The following is a 21,703-nucleotide window of genomic DNA, read 5'->3' as shown; positions in this document are numbered from 1 at the left end:
CATTGTATGGACCATAATATGGACCAACTATAAGCCTCTAATTATATGGTTCATAAAATAGAAAAGATAATAAGATAATCCTATGAACAACTTCAGTAATGAAGCCTAAAACTAAATTAAAAATCAACAAATCATAGAAAAATACAATTTACAAATACCGACTAAAGAAGAAATGAGAATCTAGATTAGCCTGTAATTATTTTAAGAGATTAAATCTTCTTACAAAGAAAACAGCAGGCCCAGATGGTTTTGTAGAGAAATAATATGCCTTCAAAAAGGCAAATAAGGGCCAGACATGGTGACTGATGCCTGTAATCCTAACACTTTGGGAGGTTGAGGGGGGAGGATTGCTTGAAACCAGGAGTTTGAGACCAGCCTGGGCAACATAGCAAGACCCCTATCTCTATAAAACAAAAAACAAACAAACAAACAAACAAAAAACAGCCAGGTGTGGTTATGTGCACCTATCATCCCAGCTGCTTGGGAAGCTGAAGCCAGAGGATAGCTTGAGCCCAGGAACTCAAGGTTGCAGTGAGCTGTGATCACACCACTGCACTCCAGCCCAGGTAACAGAGCAACACCCTGTCTCTAAAAAGAAAGAAAAGAAGAAATGGAAAAATGAAGAAAGGGAGAAGAGAGTTAGAAAGAAGGAAAGAAAGAAATAAAATAAAAATGCAAAAAAAAAAAAAAAAAGCAAAAGTACTTGGAGTTACAATGAATTGGCCCCAGCAGTGACCATCTCCAAGTTCACTGTGTAGCCTGAGGTTATTCCTTTCATGATCCCAGAAAATCCTGGATTCTTGGAGAGGGGTGTTCTCAGACACTCCACATAGTTTATTTCCCAAGTTGGATCCTCTCTCCTGGGTCTTGCTGGCCCAAGTATCTCTGGTTACAGTGGACTGTTTCTAGGCCCCTCTATGTCCAGGCCTCCTTTCTGTCCAGTCAGCTATGTCCTTTCCTTTTTTCTTCCCTCTCAGGAATCCGGATTCCTCAGTGTTCTCTTTCCCTGCCACGGAGGCATAATCCCAGGAATCTTTCCCCACTTCATTTCCCAAACCCAGTGTCAACCAGTCCCTGTCCATGGTGCTAAGAAATACCTTTCAAAGCTATTTCTCTTATCTTTTTGACTACTCCTTGGTTTGTGCCAGGGTAAAATGTCATCTTCTCAGTGAATCAGATCTGTCAGCTCCTAAATCCTTACCCTGGGGTAATATTGAATGCCTCTATAGCACTTTGTTCATGCCTTCTTGAGAATCCAGTTCCATCCTTGTCAGAGTCAGTGGTTAATATGGCAGTACTCCTGCTGGTTGATTTTCAAGCTCATCTAAATGAGTCAATGGCAGTGAAAGAATGTGTGATCATGATAAAGGTGGTAGAATGACAGTTACTCTTCATGGTGCGGTGACCAAGGGCCAGGCACTGGTCTAAGTGATTTCTTCTGTTATCCACTGGATCCTCACACTTTAATTATCCTTATTTTAGAGCTCAGGAAACTTGAGGCACAGACAATTTAGATAACATACACAAGTTGCATTGCTAGTTTGATGCTAGAGTCAACATTCTTAACCATTTGCTGTAACTAGCAATTGCACTGGAGTTTAGAACTTATAAAACACGCTTGCACATATGAGTTCATGTAATCACTGCTCCTATGAATGTATTCCATGAGCTACCCTAGTTAGTAATCTATGAATCTCATATCAAATCTGTGTGTGTGAGGAGCAATAAGGAGCTGAGAAAAAACCAGCAAGATGGAGGAGGTTGCATCGCTATTCAAGGGAGCTGTGGAGAGGCGTCTCCAGCGATGGAGGTGGTATATGTGAAGAATCCACAACACACATACACAGAATCAGCTTTAAACACCTGCTGGGCCCAAAGAACATGAAACCATCTTATGAAAACACCAGTCAAGTAAGAATTTTCCTTTCCCTCCCCTCTCACTTCCAATCCTTCCCCCCTAATCGGGGAGAGGTCAGAAAGAGCAGCTGTGTATCTGTGGGATGAGGAAGCAGGGAAGGAAACAAAGTCATCACCCCCCTCCAGACTGAAGTACCCATCTATAGTGGGCTTAACTAGGAAAGGGGAGAGAAATTTTCATTTTAAATGAATTGGAAGCTTCAAATCATGACTTGGACCTGGACTTTCTAGTTACCATTTTGAGATAAACTAAATGCCATCAAACCTGTGGCTTTAAATTACTACCTGTATAACACTGTTTGTTTTGTTTTGTTTTGTTATTTGAGACAGAGTCTTGCTCTGTTGCCCAGGTTGGAGTGCAGTGGCATGATCACCACTCACTGCAGTCTCAACTTCTTGGGCTCAAGCTACCCTCCCACCTCAACCTCCTGAGTAGCTGGGACTACAGGTGCTCCCCACCACACCTGGCTAATTTTAAAAAGAACACTTGTAGAGACAGGGTCTTACTATGTTGCCAAGGTTGGTCTTGAACTCCTGGGCTCAAGTGATCCTCCCACCTTAGCCTCCCAAAATGCTGAGATTACAGGCATGAGAACACCGTACCTGGCCTGTACAGTACTTTCAATAACCTTTGAGTAACTAGGGAAGGCATGAATTGACTTGTGTTCAGGATCAAAGTGAGAGATATTGGGACAAAAAAAAAGAAAGAAAAAAAACCTGCTTTCTGGTTATAAAATATAATTCTGTTTGATTAGCACACTGATGACATTGGAGAGTGTGTAATAACTAAGGATTATGATTAATCCAATTCTGTGCACCTGAGATCCAAAGAGAAAAGAAAAAAAAACAAAACTCACGGAGCCTAGCTGTGAGTATCAGACTCAAATAAAAGTTGAGAAGACATTGGGAGGTTATCTCAGTAATGCCAACAACTTACAAATGAATTTTAGACTGGCCTCTTTTTTTTTTTTTTTTTTTTGAGACAGGATCTCACTCTGTCACCCAGGCTGGAGTGCACCGGTGCGATTTCAGCTCACTGCAACATCCACCTCCCAGGCTCAAGCCATCTTCCCAGCTGGGAATACAGATGTGCGCAACCATGCCTGGCTAATTTTCATATTTTTTGTAGAGACCAGGTTTCTCCATGTTTTCCAGGCTGGTCTTGAACTCCTGACCTCAAGTGATCAGCCCACCTCAGCCTCCCAAAGTGCTAGGATTATAGGCATGAGCCATCGCGCCCAGTCCTGGCCTCTTCTTTTTAAAACTCATTTTTATTTTATTAAGAATAAAACGAACAATATACCATGAGTATATGTCACAATTTAACATAAATTATATATCATAAACCAGCAAGTATTGAATTGTGGACTCACATCAATATGATGGTTGGTAAACATAACCTATATGTGTGTATATAATAAAAGAAATGAGTTGGGAGGCCGAGGCGGTGGATCACGAGGTCAGGAGATCGAGACCATCCTGGCCAGCATGGTGAAACCCCGTCTCTACTAAAAATACAAAGAATATTAGCCAGGCGTGGTGGTGGGCACTTGTAGTCCCAGCTACTCGGGAGGCTGAGGCAGGAGAATGGTGTGAACCCGGGAGGCGGAGCTTGCGGTGAGCCGAGATCGTGCCACTGCACTCCAGCCTGGGCGACAGAGCGAGACTCCATCTCAAAAAATAAATAAATACATTAATTAATTAAAATAAAATAAATAAAAGAAATGAGCTGGGTATGGTTGCTCATGCCTGTAATCTTAACACTTTGGGAGGCTGAGGTGGGAGGATCACTTGAGATCAGGAGTTGGAGACCAGCCTGAGCAACACAGGGAGACCCTCTGTCTCCAAAAAGGTAACTCTCTGCAAGCCTGACTGCTGAAACTGCCTCATGTAAACGGAGACCAGTTTTATCTAACAACTGCTGAAACAACCTACTGTGACTCTAAGACTAATTTTACCTGCTGCCATCTCTCACCAATCCTAGCTTGCAAGCTCCCCCAAACCTTACTAAAACCAATAAAATTTCTTTCAAAACAACGTGTAACATTTCTCCTTTTTATGAAAGCCCCAACCTTCTCTTTGTACTTCAGCTATATTGAAGACGCCCACCTGTCTCATCTGTGTGTATGCCCTGAATTGTAATTCTTACTTTCTAAATCAATTGCTTTAAATTTAGATATTCATCTCTATGTTTTGTTTGACTTTGACATAAGTATCACAGTAATTCTAGGCAAACATTGGACACCTTCATTATGTTTTCTAATATAGTTATGACTGAGTATTTAAAATATTCATGTGGACATTTTATTTTAAATAATTTCCGCCGGGCGCGGTGGCTCACGCCTGTAATCCCAGCACTTTGGGAGGCCGAGGCGGGCGGATCACGAGGTCAGGAGATCGAGACCATCCTGGCTAACACGGTGAAACCCCGTCCCTACTAAAAATACAAAAAAAAAAAAATTAGCCGGGCGAGGTGGCGGGAGCCTGTAGTCCCAGCTACTCTGGAGGCTGAGGCAGGAGAATGACGGGAATCCCAGGGGGCGGAGCCTGCAGTGAGCCGAGATCGCGCCACTGCACTCCAGCCTGGGCGACAGCGAGACTCCGTCTCAAAATAAATAAATAAAATAAATAAATAAATAAATAAATAAATAATTTCATGTCTCCATTCCTGTTTGGTCATTATATTGATATTTTTGAAATTTCATGTGGAAGTAGCTTATATCATCTATAAATTTAATTCCATTACATCAAAGTGGGTAGTTGTAAATCAATTCCATCATAGGTAATTTGTTTAGTTTTATGTTTACGATTCTTATGGAGAAAGAAGTGTTTTTCATTTACCTTTGCATGGGTGCTTAAAATACACATTTCTATTTCAAGATGACACTGAAAAATTATTCTAATATAACAGCAGCAAAAATGTAATTCTGCAATTACAAAAGTGCTAAACTGAAATCCATAATTAAGGTTTTCTCATGTTTACAATTGTGGTTCTTTAATCAATACTAATACTATGCAGGTCTGTTGTAAGATTTCTAGATTCGGTTTAAACACACGCACACAATACTGTCAGTTGTAGGAGGCTTTACAAGTTATATTTCATGCACTTTTTTAAAAGAGTTCTAAAAGAGCCAGCCAGTCCACAAGACAGACAGAAAAAAAGTTAAATTAACTGGAGTAAATTGGACTCTTAACATTCGAAGCATGCAAGATTCTGCAGCAAACTGGGAGTACTTCAGGATTGGCCTGCTATCTTCCTTAGTATTAATTTCATCTTAACAGTTTAAGAAGTTGGACATTTTAACACCATCAAGTGCATTTAGGTGACATGTTTCTTGTGTGTTAACTTGGCTCCCCTGAATGATCTAGTTAGTGAACTAGTCACTAATAATTTGGTCACCAGGCAAATCAAGCCTACACGAAAGGAAGCGAATATTCAAAATACCATAGTATCATCTGAACCTACCCAAATAATTTATGTTCAACATAAACATGTAACTTCAATAATGAGATGACTCATTAATGAGTCAAGCTCCTCCAACAAGACAAAGACAACATCTCTTCTTCTAAGGTTTAAGTTTTGCGTAGAAATCCGGATACATGGAATAGCCCATACCAACAGTCATTTCTCCTACAACAAAGCTGGACTGCCACACGCATGTGGATCAGGTGACGTGATATTTTAGTATTTCCCCTGCTCTTCAATTTGTATAATCCATATGCAGCAACTACTGCAAAACCTGCCATTCCAATGGGGACAAATGGTGCCTCTTTAGTTTTTCGAATCACTTTGGATCCCTGGAATCCCTCACAAGCCATCCAGCTTCCCCTACGGATATTTTTAGGAATGGCAACAGTGGCCAGAGATCAGAGGATTATATTATTGGGGTTACACAACTTTTATATAAAAAAAGTGGCTTCTGACCAGGCGCGGTGGCTCACGTTTGTAATCCCAACACTTTGGGAGGCCGAGGCAGAAGGATTGCTTGAGCCAGAAGTTCGAGACCAGCCTGGGCAACATAGATCAGAAGGCGAATAGAATAAGTCCGCTAGCTTTGAGATTCACATCTGTTCCTGAGGCTTCCTCACTGCTCCCCACCCTTCCTTCTTCAATCAGGCTAAGAGCTCCTGGAGAAATGGAACACCTGATTCAGTGAGGGTGACAAATAATTATGAGTATGTTCGTGTCAGGGTCCTGCATAGTGGGGTGGGGGAGGTCAAGCCGCCTTGGCTGCTGGCCAGGCTCCGAACAGCAGAGGGCGCTGTAGGGGGAGTCCCGCCGGGTACGCCGGGCGCTCTGGCACTAGGGCGCCGGTCGTTTCCTCCGCAGCTTCCGGCACGGCCTTCAAGCGCGGGACGCGACAAAGTCATGGACCGCAACCCCTCGCCGCCGCCGCCGGGTCGCGACAAGGAGGAGGAGGAGGAGGTGGCCGGTGGAGACTGCATAGGGAGCACGGTCTACAGCAAACACTGGCTCTTCGGCGTCCTCAGCGGACTCATCCAGGTGTGGAAACTCGCGCCACGCGTGAGCTGTCCCTACATCCCTCAGGCACCGGGGCTCCGCCTCTGGCGAATCCTCCTGCCCCGGGAGCCGCCATCCCCACAAAGACCCCTCCCCAGGCGTGCGCTGCGGGACCTGGCTCCTTGCGTTTCGCCGGCCGCTGCGGACCCCAAAACTATCTGGGCCCCCTCGGGGTCTCTCGACACAAAGGGAAGTATAATGGTAGGGATGCTGAAATACTTGCCGTTCTTTTTGCTTTCGCAAGTTCTCCAAAAATACATGATCGTGTAACTGCATTCCTCGGGTTTTGCTCCCCATCCCCACTGTCATTTCTGAAGCCCAGGTCCTTAATTTATATATTTCATGGACTATCGTTGTAATAGAATAAATGGTGACTTTAGGGTTATACAACTTTTATATAAAAAACGTGGCTTCTGAGCAGGCGCGGTGGCTCACCTCTGTAATCCCAACACTTTGGGAGGCCGAGGCGGAAGGATCGCTTGACCCAGGAGTTTGAGACCAGCCTGGGCAACATAGACCTGGTTTCTACAAACTTAAAAAAAAAAAAAAAAAAAAGCCGGTCGTGACGGTGCACGCCTGTAGTCCCAGCGACTCAGGAGGCTGAGGCTGGAGGATCGTTTGAGCCTGAAGTTGGAGGCTGCAGTGAGCTATGATCCAGCTTCTGCACTCCAGGCTGGGGGACGGAGTGAGACCCTGTCTCAAAAAAACAAAAAACGCAGCTTCATTACCCACTAGCTGCAGGTCACCTAACGGCTCAGAAACTCTATTTGTCCCTTAATTTCTATAAAATGGGATTATAATATTTATATTATTATATATAAGGTTATTGTGTAGGTTAAGTGAGATTATAATGGCAATAGAGTGCTTAGCTTGGTGTTTGGCTTATAGCAGGCTGTCAGTAAATGTGTTTTCTTCCCCCCATGTTTCACTAATTGGTTCCTCTGCTTCTATTGTCTATCCTCTCCAGTCAATTTTCTACACAGCTGCCAGAATAATCTTCTTTAAAGACAGGGCTATTCATGATACTGCTCTTAGTTCTTTTTGCCTGGGAGAAAAATGCATGTTTCTTGAAGCTTGGAATCCAGGGCTGTTTGTACATTTTCCAGCCTCATCTTCTCATGATACACTGTGTTCCATCAACACTGAACTGTTCACCATCCCCAAACATGCTAGGCCCTTTCTTAACTCTGAACTCTTGTGCTTTCCTCTGAATACTCACTTCTCTCCTTCTTCACATGACAAACTACTATTCTTCCTTTAAAATTTAGCTTAAATATCAGCACCTAAGGGAAGGTTCCCCATCTTCTCCCGGGAATAGGTCATTGGTCCATCGTTTTTGCTACCAGAACTCTTTGTCCACAATTCAGTTGAATCACTTTGCCTTTTCTAATATGACTATCCCTTTACATGTCTTTCCCCACTAGATCCTAAAAGTTAAAAAAAAAAAAAAGCTTAAATGTAAGGGATTATATCTTACTTGTCTTTGTATATCTACCCCAGTGCCTAGCAACAGTATTTACTTTGTGAATGTTGAAAGAATAGATCTACCCAAGGCACTACATTTTTAAAAGAAGATTTTTGCAAGAGAAGATACTTTGCTGATAGCCTCTTTGTGACTTCTAAACGATTATGGGTTAATATTAAAGTAAGTGCTCACTTAACATCAGTAGGTTCTTGGAAATTGTGACTGTAAGCAAAATTACTGGTAATGAAACCAATTTTACCATAGCTAATTGATATAAACAAGAGTTAAGTCCCTGTGGCATATTTCTGGACACAAGAACATCACCAAACTTCTAAATGAGGACCTAAAACACTTCTAATATTAAACATTGAGATAAATGTGAGCTATAATACGTTTAGGAAAGGTTAATAAAAACAAGATAATTATTCACCCAGTTTTGGTGAGTTAGTGAGTGATGGTGGTTGTAGTGATTATCACTACAGCCTTTATTCTTTGATTGTGTTAAATCAAGGAATAAATGTTTACAAAGCAAAAATGATCACCTCTTACTACTGTACAGTCCAAAAACAATAACAAATAAGGCAGGCTTACTGAGCACTTTCCTACCACATAATTATTGTCGTGCATCTCTGTGGTTATTGTCTTCTTTACAGATTTTTGTTTTATAATAATTTGTATTCATCCATTTCCCAACCCACTTGCTCTTGTTCAGGGTTGAGGGTGGCTGGAGCCTGTACCAGCAGTTCAAGGTGCAAGGCAGAAACCAGCCCTGGACAGGATGCCATCCCATCACAGGTACACACACACCCACACTCACTCAGATTGGGACCATTTAGATACCCGTTGTGCTAATGTGCAAATTTGGGGGGTGTAGGAGGAAACTAAAGTATCTGGAACAGACTCATGCACACTTGGGGAGAACATGCAAACTCCACACAGACAGTGGCCCTAGCCAGGAATCAAATTTTTTTCTCATCAGCGTTACGAGGAAATGTTATTTGATCACCTGCTGTATTTGGGTACCTGGTTAGTATTGTAGACAACTTTTATTCATGTTTTCTTTCTTTGTGTTTCTGAAGATTGTTAGCCCTGAAAACACCAAATCTAGCTCAGATGATGAGGAGCAGCTGACGGATCTTGATGAAGAAATGGAGAATGAAATTTGCAGAGTATGGGATATGTCAATGGATGAGGTATGAGGCTGGAAACAAAACTCTGAAAAGACTGTTGGGTGAGGAGATGGTGAATGAATGTTTTAAAAACGGTTCAGTCCTTCACTCTGGGGAAAGGCTTTATCTCCTGTCTGTAATCACACCCATATATGATATAGGGAATGAGATCCCAGGAGCTATAAATGCTAAACTTCTGTCTTTGAGGCTGGAGGATTTGAGCTCTCAATAGATTCGGACTAAATACATAGCTCTTATGAATGTATTCCTATACACATGTAGGCCGGGAAAGTTCTGATACTTACCTACCTAAAGAGAGCTCTGGCCATATATTTGACAGCAGGTTAGGAGTTAGAAGACCACTGATATACCATGATAATATTAGAAGGAAAGGACAATAAATAATTATATGTCTGTAATTGCGGTATTAATCATAGTGTTTTAATATCTGTATTTTATTCTATGGCTCAAAAGCATTTTCATATATAGTATTCTATTTGATCTTCACAATAACCCTGTGATGTAGGTAGTACCCTTATTTTACAGTTAAGAAAATAGAGGCCAAAAGACATTAAATGACCTATGTAATCTTTCTTGTTTTATTACCTGGACTTTAGCAATAGCTTCCTGATTAAAATCCTTGTTTTAGTCTCTTTCACCTCCCTTCTGTCCTCTACATTGCCACCTGTGTTACCTTTTTTTCCGGAAATACAGACTTAATTGTACTCATTTTCTTAAAAATTGTCAATGGCTATTCATTGTTTCAGTCATTTTATTTAAAACTTTATTGAGGTATAATTAACACCAAAAAACTGCATATTGTTTTGAAGTATCATTGACATTGATTTTTTTTTTTTTTTTTTGAGATGGAGTCTCTATCACCTAGGCTGGAGTACAGTGGTGCGATCTCAGCTCACTGCAACCTCCGCCTCGAGGGCTCAAGTGATTCTCCTGCCATAGCCTCCAGAGTAGCTGGGAGTACAGGTGTGCGCCACCAATCCCTGCGAATTTTTATATTTTTGGTGGAGACAGGGTTTTACCCTGTTGGCGAGGCTGGTCTTGAACTGCTGACCTCAAATGATCCATCCTCCTCGGCCTCCCAAAGTGCTGGGATTATAGGAGTGAGTCACCACACCCAGCCAATAAACTTTGACGGATGTGTACGCAGATTAAGCTGTCACTGTAATCAGGATACAGCGCATACCCATCACCCCTAAAAGTTTCTTTATGGTCCTTGGTAGTCTCTTCCTCTTGCCTCTCCATTCCTCCATCCCCTCCAGGCAACCACTGATCTGCTTTCTGTCACTACAGATTAGTGTGTATTCTAGAGTTTTATATGAATGTGCTCATATTCTTTTTTTTGGTCTGGCTCTTTTATACAGCATAATTATTTTGAGATTCATCCATGTTGTGTATATCAGTGGCTTATTTTTTTTTTTTATTGCTGAATGGTATTCCATTATATGTGTATACCACAATTTATTTTTTACCTGTTGATGAATGTTGGAGTTGTTTAAGGCTTATTACAGATAAAGCTGTTGTGAACTTTTGTATACAAGTGCGTATGGACATATACTTTGTTTTTCCTTGGGTGAATACCTAGAGTGGTGTGTTAGTCCATTCTCATACTGCTATAAGGAAATACCTGAGACTGGGTAATTTATAAAGGAAAGAGGTTTAATTGACTCTCAGTTCAGTATGGCTGGGGAGGCCTCAGGAGACTTACAATCATGGCAGAAGGGGAAGGGGAAGCAGGCACCTTATTCACACGGTGGCAGGAAGGAGAAGTGCGAGCAGGGGAAATGCCAGACGCTTATAAAACTATCAGATCTCATGAGACTCACTCATTTTCATGAGAACAGCGTGGGGGAAACCACCCCCATGATTCACTTACCTCCACCTAGTCTTGCCCTTGATACGTGGGGATTATGGGGATTGCAATTCAAGGTCAGATTTAGGGGGGGACACAGAGCCAGACCATATCAAGTGGCATGGCTGGATCATATGGTAGGTGTATGCTTAACTTTTTAAGAAACTTTCAATTTGTTTTCCTAAGCAGTTTTTTACCATTTTACATAACCACAAGCAGTGTATGAGACATAATTCCAGGTCCAATTTCTCCTCAACCTCACCAACACTTAGTATGGTCAGTCTTCTTAATTTTAGCCATGCTAATAAGTATGTAATGATAGCTCATTGTGATAATTTGGACTTCCTTAATTCCTAATGATGAGCATCTTTTCATGTGTTTATTTGTACTCTGTGTATCTTTTTTGGTGAAGTACCTGTTTGAATCTTCTGCCTGCTTTTTAATTGTGTTGTTTTCTTACATTTTCTTCTAAAAGTTTTATAATTTTAGGTTTTACATGTAAGTCTGTGATCCATTTTGAGTTGATTTTTGTGTAGTATATGGTGCAAGGATGGATTGAAGTTTATTTTTTTGCTTATGGATATTTAATTGTTCAAGTTCATTTGTTGAAAAGACGATCCTTTCTCCACTAATTGCTTTTGTGTCTTTGTCAAAAATCAGTTGTCCACATACTTTATAGTTTGAAATCTTTTCTTTTTAAAGATAGACATCAAGCACTATAAAATTTTCCCTAAATATTTATGCTTTACCAGTATTCCACAATTTCTGATATGCTGTGTTTACAATTTTTTTTGAGACAGAGTCTCGCTCTGTATTTTTTGTAAAGATGGGGTTTTGCCATGTTGGCCAGGCTGGTCTTGAACTCCTGGCCTCAAGTGATCCCCCTGCCCCGGCCTCCCAAAGTGCTGGGATTACAGGCGTGAGCCACCATGCCCGCAGAAGTTCAGAATACTTTCTAATATTCTTTACTTTTTCTTTGGTTTATAGGTAAGTTTCAAATATTGGGGATGTTTCAGTTATCTTTCTCTTGCTGTGGTTGGTGAACACTGAATCCTTTTAAATGTGTTGAGACTTGTTTTATAGCCCAGAATATGGTTTTAAGTAAACATGAAATATTTACCATGTTGACTTAAAAAGCATGTGTGTTCTGCTGTTGCTGGGTGGAATATCTTATTCTCAATGTCAGATCAGGTTGGTTGAGAGTATTGTTCAGATCTACTTTCTATTCTACAATTATTGATAAATTATGGTTAAACAAATTTTTTTAAAAAGAAATAAAACCTGTGTTTTAAATGAACTCTTAGGGTGAAAGTCTCAGTTTTAAAATTGAGAAAACAGCGCTACTGTTTGAAGGAGGTTATTGGTGCAGGGCAAAGTCATGTTCTTTGGCCTCCTTTTGCTCCCTTACAAGAGGTGCCCTTGAGGCACCACTCAGAACTGAGCTCTCCACTGACAATTGAGGTCCCTGGCGCAAAGTCTGGTGAGTTTATATCTCAGCCTTGTCGCCTATCGTTCTGTAACCATGAATTCAGTGTGCGAGGACCAGAGACCTCCAGATACTTCCTGCACTTTCACGTGTCCATGGGCACTATTCATGCCGCTCTGCTTAGAATGGCTTCCAGCTGGCAAAATCCTTCTCATTGTTTATGGCCCGGCTTCAATGTCACCTCCTCTGTGATGCCACCCCAGACACTCCAGTCAGAATTAACCTCTCTTGTTTTGGTGTTCCCACAGAATTGCTTCACTCTGTTACATGTGTCCTCTGATGGATTTAAATTCCTTCTCATCAAAGCATAATGTCACCCCTTCTGAAATGCCTTCTTTTCAATGTCATGTCTAAAGTAGCCCGCTTTATCTTGGTTTCTAGCACATAACATCTTATTTTCTTTGTAGCATTTAGAAATTGTGTAGTTTAGTTGTTTTATATTTATTGTTTGTTCATTTCTTTAGAATGAAAATTTCATGGGACTGAGCCCTTATTTAGCTTGTTCACTGATGTATCCCCAGAACCTAAAACAGTGCCTATTAGGTTTTTCAGAAAATATTTGGGGAGTAATGAATGAATAGATGAATACCTGAGAGGTAGCATGTTGTGCTGGTTAAGAACATAGTCTCGCTGGGTACTTGCCTGTATTCCCAGCTATTTGGGAGGCTGAGGCAGGAGGATCACTTGAGCCCAGTAGTTGGAGGCTGCAGTGAGCTATGATAATGCCTGTGAATCTGTGAATAGCCACTGCTCCAGTATGGACAGGATAGCAAGACCCCCATCTCTTTTAAAAAACAAGACCATAGGCTCAAATCAGACTCATATGGGTTCAAATCCTAGCTTTGCTCTGCTGAGACTGTATAATCTTGGGCAGGTTGCTACACTTTTTAAACTTCAGTTTGCTTATGAGTGTAATGGGGCTAACAATGATAACTAGTTGATAGAGTTGTTTTGAGAATTAAATGAGATAGCATGCAAGCCACTTCACTGTGCCTGGCATTTAATACTTGTTCAATGAATGTTAATTTTATTACTGTTGGTGTTGATATTGTTAGGCCACCCTTGTGCTACTCCAGGAATTACCATTAAATTTAAAAATTTCTGCATGTGGCAAAGAATTGCCCACAGGACAGCTTGATCACTTACAGTGAAGAGAATCTGCCATTATGACTTTCAGTTTAGAGTGTATCTTTGAAAATACTATTTTCTCTGACCATGGTCTTTTAGTAAGTAGAGTGTGTCTCTCTCAGTCAGTTGTCTGGCAGGTTACTGGTTTCACTTGCTGTGGAGAATAATTGCCTGTCTCTTTGAGATGTTCCAGGGCCCTTAATTTTCACATAAGCCATGCAGCTTATATTTTAAGTTAAGGCTTCTCAAATACACACCTCACATTTAGTGAAAATCTGAAGCAGTGGACAGCCAGAGACTTAATTTTATTTATATATTTTACATTGCAAGTCCCCAAGCAAACTGACTTAGCTTTTGTATCTTACATTCCTAGGTGAGATTTGGCTCATTTGGGGCCACATGTCCACTCACATGTCACCTGTGTGTTATGCTCCTTTAGGCACTGTGGCAGACTCTGTAGGAAGAAGTTATGAGGCTGCCACAGTTACATTGTGATCAGAATTTTTATTCTATTGATGATTTTGAAAACACAAGTTCTGGTTTTGGACAGGACCCAATAGCAGTTCTTGACTTCTTTCCCCTACCGTGTTTTAAGCTCTTGGAGGACAAGAAGGAATTTTGTTTTTGTTCGAGACAAAGTCTCACTCTGTCGCCCAGGCTAGCGTGCAGTGGCGAGATCTCAGCTCACTGCACCCTCTGCCTCACGGGTTCAAGCAATCCTTCCACCTCAGCCTCCTGAGTAGGTGGGACTACAGATGGTACACCACCATGCCCAGCTGATTTTTGTATTGTTTGTAGAGATGGTGTTTCACTATGTTTGCCTAGGCTGGTCTCGAACTCCTGGGCTCAAGTGATCCGCCTGTCCTGGCCTCCCAAAGTGTTAGGATTACAGGCGTGAGCCACCTCGCCCAGCCAAGTTTTACCTTTTTTTTTTTTTTTTCCTTTTTTTCTCGCTGTGTTGCCCAGGCTGGAGTACAGTGGCAAAGTCATGGCTCACTGCAACCTCGAGCTCCCCAGGCTCAAGTGATCCTCCCACCTCAACCTCCCAAGTAGCTGGGACTGCAGGCATGTGCCACCACACCTGGCTAATTTTCGTATTTTTTGTGGATATGGGTTTTCACTATGTTTGCCCAAGCTGGGCTCACGTAATCCACCCACCTCGGCCTTCTAACCAGCCTCCCAAAGTGTTAGGATTACGGGTGTGAACCACTGCGCCCAGCGTGTTGCTTTTTTCCCTTGTCCCCCCCTTCTAGTTTAATACCTGATAGGTAATCACCAAATGTGTTTGAATGTGTTTAATGAGAATTCCTAGTGGGCAGAAAAATTATTAAGGTAAATAGATTTGGGCAGAAAAATTATTAAGGTAAATAGATTCGGGCAGAAAAGAGTGGGATAATCCTCTGGAGTATTGTAGGTAGTTTAGATTTGTTTATGAAATTGTTCCATTGTCTGGGACTAGTTACCATAAAGACTCTCTAACATCACTTTTGTCTGTTGACACAGTTCCTAAGCCTGTGTTTTTTTTTTTTCTTGTGTCTAAAATTCTAATTTTATTTTATTTTTTTATTTTTTTTGGAGACAGAGTCTCGCTCTGTCACCCAGGCTGGAGTGCAGTGGCGTGATCTCAGCTCACTGCAACCTCTGCCTCCCGGGTTCTAGCGATTCGCCTGCCTCAGGCTCCTGAGTAGCTGGGACTATAGGTGCATGCCGCCATGCCCGGCTAATTTTTTTGTATTTTTAGTAGAGACAGGGTTTCACCGTGTTGCCCAGCTGGTCTTGAACTCCTGAGCTCAGGCAATCTGCCAGCCTTGGCCTCCCAAAGTGCAGGATTACAGGTGTCAGCCACTGCGCCTGGCGTAAAATTCTAATTTTAATATAGAATTTTATGGTTGCCTAAGCTTTAGGGTTTAGGGAGGAATATTCAACATCCAAGTTAATAATCATTTTTCTTTTCAGGACGTGGCTTTATTTCTCCAAGAATTTAATGCTCCTGATATATTCATGGGAGTACTGGCCAAGTCCAAGTGTCCTCGATTAAGAGTAAGTATGTACATTTCTAAAGCCTTCTTCTTTGAAGCAAAAGAACAGATAGTGCTGGATAGTCTTTTATTTTTCTCACTTTGATTTTCTTACTGACCATAAATCAACAAATCAGCCTGTAGATGTTAATTGAACATTGCCAGGTCCTAGGTAATTTGCTATTTAAATTTTTTTTATTTTATTTTTGAGACAGGGTCTCACTATGTCTCCAGGGCTTGGAGTGCAGTGGCGTGATCACGGCTCACTGCAGTCTTGACCTCCTGGGCTCAAGGGACCCTCCCACCTCAGCCTCCCAAGTAACTGGGACTATAGGTGTAAGCCACCACACCCAGCTAATTTTTATTTTTATTTTGTGGAGACAAAGGTCTCCTTATGTTGCCCAGGCTGGTCTTGAACTCCTGGCCTCAAGTGATCCTCCCACCTTGGCCTCCCAAAGTGCTGGGATTATAAGCGTGAGCTAAATGCCTGTAATAATTTAAAATATTAAATTATTAATAATTTAATAATTTAAAATTATGAGAATCATAGAATTTTAGATTCAGGCCGGACCAGGGAAATTAGCACTTTCATTTACCAGCTGTGGAGACGAGTTAGGCATAACCACTGTTATGCTGCTAGTATGTATCAGAACAAGGAACAGAGCCTGGGCTTCCCATTTTTCAGTTGATTTCTCTTTTTTACTGACAAAATCCACCATTGCTTGAAAACCATTCTAAACTCAGCCTGCTGCTTAAGACCTCTACTCTCTGAACCTAACTCATCTTTCCAGCATAAAATCTGGATAGCCAGGTAACCCTTCTGATTTAGCCAGACCTTTCTACTCCCTGTCTCATGCTGTCTCCGTGCCTCCCTTTGTGTGCCTTCTGTCCCCTCTCAGTATTTGCATCTGTTAATTCACAGTGGTACTTTTCCTTCCACACCTTCCCAAGTAAGTAAGTAAGCTTTCAGTAGTCATTGCTGTTAGTAAACTGCCAAGAACAATAGATAAAGACTAAAGGAGAGGCCTTTATATACTGTGCAGTGTACTGTGCTTTATTGCCAATTAAATTGCCATGTGCTATGCATATCATGGATTAGTAAATATCTGTTCAATAATTATAATTATGAAAAACTGCTGTTTACTGAATACCTGGTCTTACTACTATGAGGTATACTTTCAAAGAACTAAATCTTGGGTGAAGATATGTGTTCAGGGTCACACAGCTAGGAAAGAATGGAGCTGAGATTTCAGCCTAGGCCTGACTTCAATATAACCACTGTACTGTATTTCCTCTCTTTCAGATTATAAAATGGAGAATTCCATAGTATATTTTTACAAATTGAATGTTGAATTAGAATTCTTATTTAAGTAGAATGTTCTCTCTGAATTAGGGCCTGATTAACCGTTTTTTCCTTGATTCCTTATATTAATATAAGATTTGACGATTATGCTATTTTTGTACTGAGTTTTTCTGTCTTAAATATATTTACTCACTACTAGTATATAAAGAAATAAGCTTATGTCAGGAATGGCACCTTTTAGGAATTAGTCATATTGTTGTATTATATCCGCTGGCCACCGTCTGCTGCCACAGTGATTCTCAGCCTTGGCTGCATGTTAGAATCACCTGGGACAGGGGCTCTCAAACTTAAGCATGTCCCCGCATCACTAACTGCCGAGCCTCCCTCCAGAGTTTCTAGTCCAGTAGGTCCAGGATTCCTAATATGTTCCCAGGTGATGCTGGTGCTCTGGTGCATTGCCACACTCTGAGAAGCTTTACCCTAGGGAACTTTTGAAAATCTTGGTCAGGCCATACCCTAGATGAGTTAAAGCAGAATCTCCAAGTGTGAGACTCTGGGCAGCTTTTAAAGTTCCCCAGGTGATTCCAGTGAACAGCCAAGAAAAACTTGATCTTTGATTGGAAGTTCAGTTATTCCCTCTTTAGTTTATAAGGGAAATGTATGTGGTTTTTTTCTGCCCCTACTCACTCTTAATCTTTTCCCAACATTTGACCACCCACTTTTTATTGAAATTCCATTTCTGTAGCTCCTGTGTCACCTCACTGTCGTCTCTGACCTCTTCAGTCACTCGTCTCTCACCTTTCATTGGCTTTTTTCTTTCTTCCTTTTTTATACTGTCCCGAATATGGACTTTTTCTAAGGTGTAGGCCCTGATCCTTTGTTCTCATTATATTCATTTTCCTAGTGAACTTATGTGTTCTTTACACCTTTAAGTTGCAACTCTGCCTGTAGGAGCAAAGCCTCGACTTCCCTTCTGATAACTGATGTCACATCTCCGACTTTGTTCAGGCATTCTCTGCTTGCATGCTCTACAGTTGTCCCTTGGTATACATGGGGGATGGTTGCAAGACATTCCCCCATACTGAAATCCACACATACTCAATTTTGCAGTCAGCTCTGTGGAACCTGTGTGTATGAAAAGTCAGCTCTGCATATTGTGCAGGTTTTGCATCTTGAGGACACTGTATTTTCAGTCCAAGTTTGGTTAGAAAAAAATCCACCTATGAGTGGACCCACACATTCAAACCTGTGTTCAAGGGTCAGCTGTACTCTCTAACCCTGAATTCTGTATGTCCTCAGTGATTTATGGTCACACTTATCTAATCATAAAAGTCACCTGGTATATGCTGGGTAAACAATAGCTTTCCAGGCTCTACCCTGGAAATTATGATTCAGTAGATCTGAGATGAGATTTGGAAATCTGTATTTTTAACAAGCTCCCTGAGTGATTCTTATGTTCCAGCAAGGTTGGAAACACTGTACCATCTGAACTCATTGTAGCCTTTTATGCACTTTCTTTTTTAGTTTTCCTGTCAACGGGACCAATATCACTGACGGGGAAATGAGGCAACTTGAAAGCTAGGAGTCAAGTTCAACTGCTTTCTCCTTTATCCTCACACTGGATTATTTTGCTTTCACCTTGAGAGTCTTCCTCAGCTTCATCCTTTTCCATGCCTGAGGGCCCTCCTCCTCTTGCATCTTGATAACTGAGGTGCAGTTTGGAATAGTGGTTAAATGCTCAAGCTCTGGAGCTCTGCCGTGTTCTAGTTGGAGATCTTAAGATCTTCGGCAAGTAGCTTAACTTCTCTGTGCCTTAGTTTCCTCATCTGAAAAAATGGGGATACTATTAGTACCTATCACCTAAGTTATTATATGAAATTATACACAGAAAATGCTTAGAGTAATGCCTGGCCACAGTGAGTGGTAATAAACTGTTATTGCATATTAATTAACTATTACTGAGATAGATTCTTAAGTTCTTTTCAACTTCTTTTCCCTATACACTAGTCTCCCCTTATCCTTGGGGGTTGCATTCCAAGGCCCCCAATGCCTAAAACTGAGGATAGTACTGAACCCTATTTATAATATGCACAAATTTCCTTTTCCTTCTTCACAGTTTCATGGATAGATTTGTTCTTAGAGATCCTAAGCAACCTCAGCATACATTTTTGTTTGTTTTTCTTATGAAGTCAAGAACTTTTACCTTTTCATGTAAAGAAAGCACTTAATGGTGGCTCCTTGGCATATCCAAATTGCCAGCATCACTACTCTTGTGCTTTGGGGTCATTATTAAGTAAAATAAGGGTGACATGAACACAAGCCCTGTGAGATACCACGATGGTCGATCTGATAGCCAAGATGGCTACTAAGTAACTAATGGGCAGGCAGCATATACAGTGTGGATATGTTGAACAAAAGAATGATTCACATCCTGGGTGAGACGGTGCAAGATTTCATCGTGCTGCTCAGAAAGGCATGCAATTTAAAACATGAATTGTTTATTTCTAGAATTTTCTATGTAGTACTTTTATACCAAGGTTGACCATGGGTAACTGAAACCATGGATAAAGAGGGACTACACTAATACATTATGCATTTTGCCACCAGAGTAATCTTCCTAAGATACTGTTTCAGTATGTTGTCTCCCCTCCTTGAGCATCTTCATGATTCCAAATAACTTCCCAGATTAAGTCTAATTCTTCAGCACGGCATTCAGAGCCCTTAATCTCAGTCCTTTATACCTGCAGTATTTACCTCATGCTGTTCACCCACTTTGTGCCACAACCAGAGTACTTTATTGTCTACAGTATTCACCATGTACATGATTCCCTTCCTGCCTTTGCTGATACTTTCCCCTTATTTGAATGTCTGTCTTTTTGTTTGCATATCTCAATCCTATCAATCATTTAAAACTCATTTTATCGATAGAAGTTCTTCTCGCATAGCTCCTGCCTTTGCGCTTTCTTGTTCTTATGTTTTTCATCCCTTCTCAAATACTGTAAGCTTGTCAAGGTTAGGGTACAGGCAGTATATGTATTTCTTTATCCTGCCTCCCCTCCGCCTTGCCCCAAAACTTGGCTCAGCGAAAGTTTTTGTTCAAGTTGATATTTTTGTTTATGTCTTTCGTCTCAGAGCCATTGTGACTTGTAAAATTTGATTTGGCAGGAAATCTGTGTGGGAATTTTAGGTAATATGGCCTGTTTCCAGGAGATATGTGTGTCCATCAGCAGTGATAAAAATCTTGGGTAAGTCTTACTATATAATTATGTTTTTTAATATATTCATTTATATCCTTAAGGAAATTCTAATACATAGGAAAAGTAGCAAATCTGAAAGACAGTCCTTTCTTTGTCTTGATGAACACTCTGTGGGAACTTCATTGTGTGTTGATGATAGCTAGGGGCTTCTTCAGGAGATACTGAAATGATTCAGGATTTAAGCCTGTTTTCTTCAGTAGCAAAGGAACCTGAATTGTCAGCTGGTGGCAATAAGCCAGATAGGGGAAGAACCAGTGGGCCAAAACTTGGAGATGGGGCAGCCAACTGGAATCCAAAACAGTTTAGGGTCAGGGAATCCAATGACTCAGCTGGAGTCTACAGAAACTAGATTTGTTGAATAATGTCATCCTGAGAGCTCTGACTTAGAGTGTAAGACTTGCCAACAACTGGAAGATAAAGGGTTGCCTCTGTGATGAAAAGACTTTCAGATTTCTGCTTCGAGGCTCGTTCTCTTCTCCATGTGTAAAGTTCTGGGCAGAAGGTGTTTTAATGGAGGAAACCCAAGTGGTTACTGTGTTCTGAGAACACCCCGAAATTATATGCTGAATTTTGTGAGTGTATTAGTTTTCTAGGCAAAGGGTTCATGGCTTTTAATCAGAATCGCAAAGAAATTTGTACCCAAAATAGGTTAAGAAAACTGTTCTAGGCAGTTTTTGTCAGAGCTGGGGCCGTGAGGGTTTTATCACAGGATTCAAGTACCTGGGTTTCTCAGAAAGAGAGAACTCCTAGTTGTGGAGGGACTTTAAGATCCTAGTTCAGAGTATTTATTCCTCAGTAATTTACCATCATCCATGGAGCAAATGACTTAAGATTATGTTTAGTCTCTAATGTTCTCTATCAAAAATCCAAAAATGGAAATGTTAACAAATGTTATAAATTCAATTAAATGCTTGTCTTAATATTAGTATGGTGCAATTTATATTGCTGATGGGATATAAATTTGTTGAACCACTTTAGAATAGTTGGGCATTATCTGGTCACGTTGGAACATATGCATGTGCTGTGACCAGCTCATAGTGGGTATATGTGGTAAGAGAAACTGTGCACGTGTGCATCAGGATAACTCTTACAAATATTATAGGAGGATTGCTTGAAATAGCCCCAAATTGGAATCAACAGAAATGTCCATCAACAGTAGTCTGGAAAAATAAATTGTGTTATTTTCACACAATGGAGTGCTCTGCAGCAGTCCGTCAAAGAATAACAGCTAAAGAAACAACATGGGTAGATCTTACATGTATAATTTTCAGCAAATAAATGAAGACTCAATAAGTATAATTTATTTCATATGTTGTCTCCCCTCCTTGACTGTCTTCATGAATCCAAATAACCTCCCAGATTATGTCTATTTATTCAGCATGTCCTCTTAATCCTTTTACCTGCAGTATAAAGCAACACCAAAATATATAAAATAATAAAACTATAGAGCAAAGTAAGGAAATGATTGCTGGAAAAATCACAATGGTCATCATTTCTAGGTGGGAAAGAGAATTGTGATTTGGAATGGACACATGGTGACTACAAAGATGCAGCTCTATTCTGTTTCT

At 40.9% G+C, this 21,703-nt stretch overlaps 1 protein-coding gene across 8 annotated transcripts in view; it reads left to right on the top strand.

The window, feature by feature from the left end:
- The first annotated feature begins 6,170 nt into the window (after positions 1–6,170).
- Positions 6,171–21,703, top strand: part of SAAL1 (serum amyloid A like 1) — a 50,358-nt gene continuing 34,825 nt past the window's right edge. For 5 of the 8 annotated variants that reach the window (XR_010147501.1, XR_010147499.1, XR_010147500.1 and 2 more), the window contains exons 1-4: positions 6,213–6,421; positions 8,984–9,097; positions 15,514–15,597; positions 20,044–20,123. Coding sequence is in view for 5 of the 8 variants with exons in the window: in XM_016920533.4 (XP_016776022.3) it covers positions 6,287–6,421; positions 8,984–9,097; positions 15,514–15,597; positions 20,044–20,123 (413 nt within the window). In the remaining 3 variants the exon portion in view is untranslated. Of the gene's footprint in view, positions 6,641–8,983; positions 9,098–15,513; positions 15,598–20,043; positions 20,124–21,703 lie in introns of all 8 variants that reach the window. The other 3 variants (XM_063783888.1, XM_063783887.1, XM_001172908.7) reach the window with 2 other exon arrangements.

This window comes from Pan troglodytes, chromosome 9 (genome assembly GCF_028858775.2).
Source record: "Pan troglodytes isolate AG18354 chromosome 9, NHGRI_mPanTro3-v2.0_pri, whole genome shotgun sequence".
Taxonomy (NCBI): domain Eukaryota; kingdom Metazoa; phylum Chordata; class Mammalia; order Primates; family Hominidae; genus Pan; species Pan troglodytes.
Note: the sequence above shows the minus strand (reverse complement) of the source record. Positions and strands in the feature narration are given on the sequence as shown.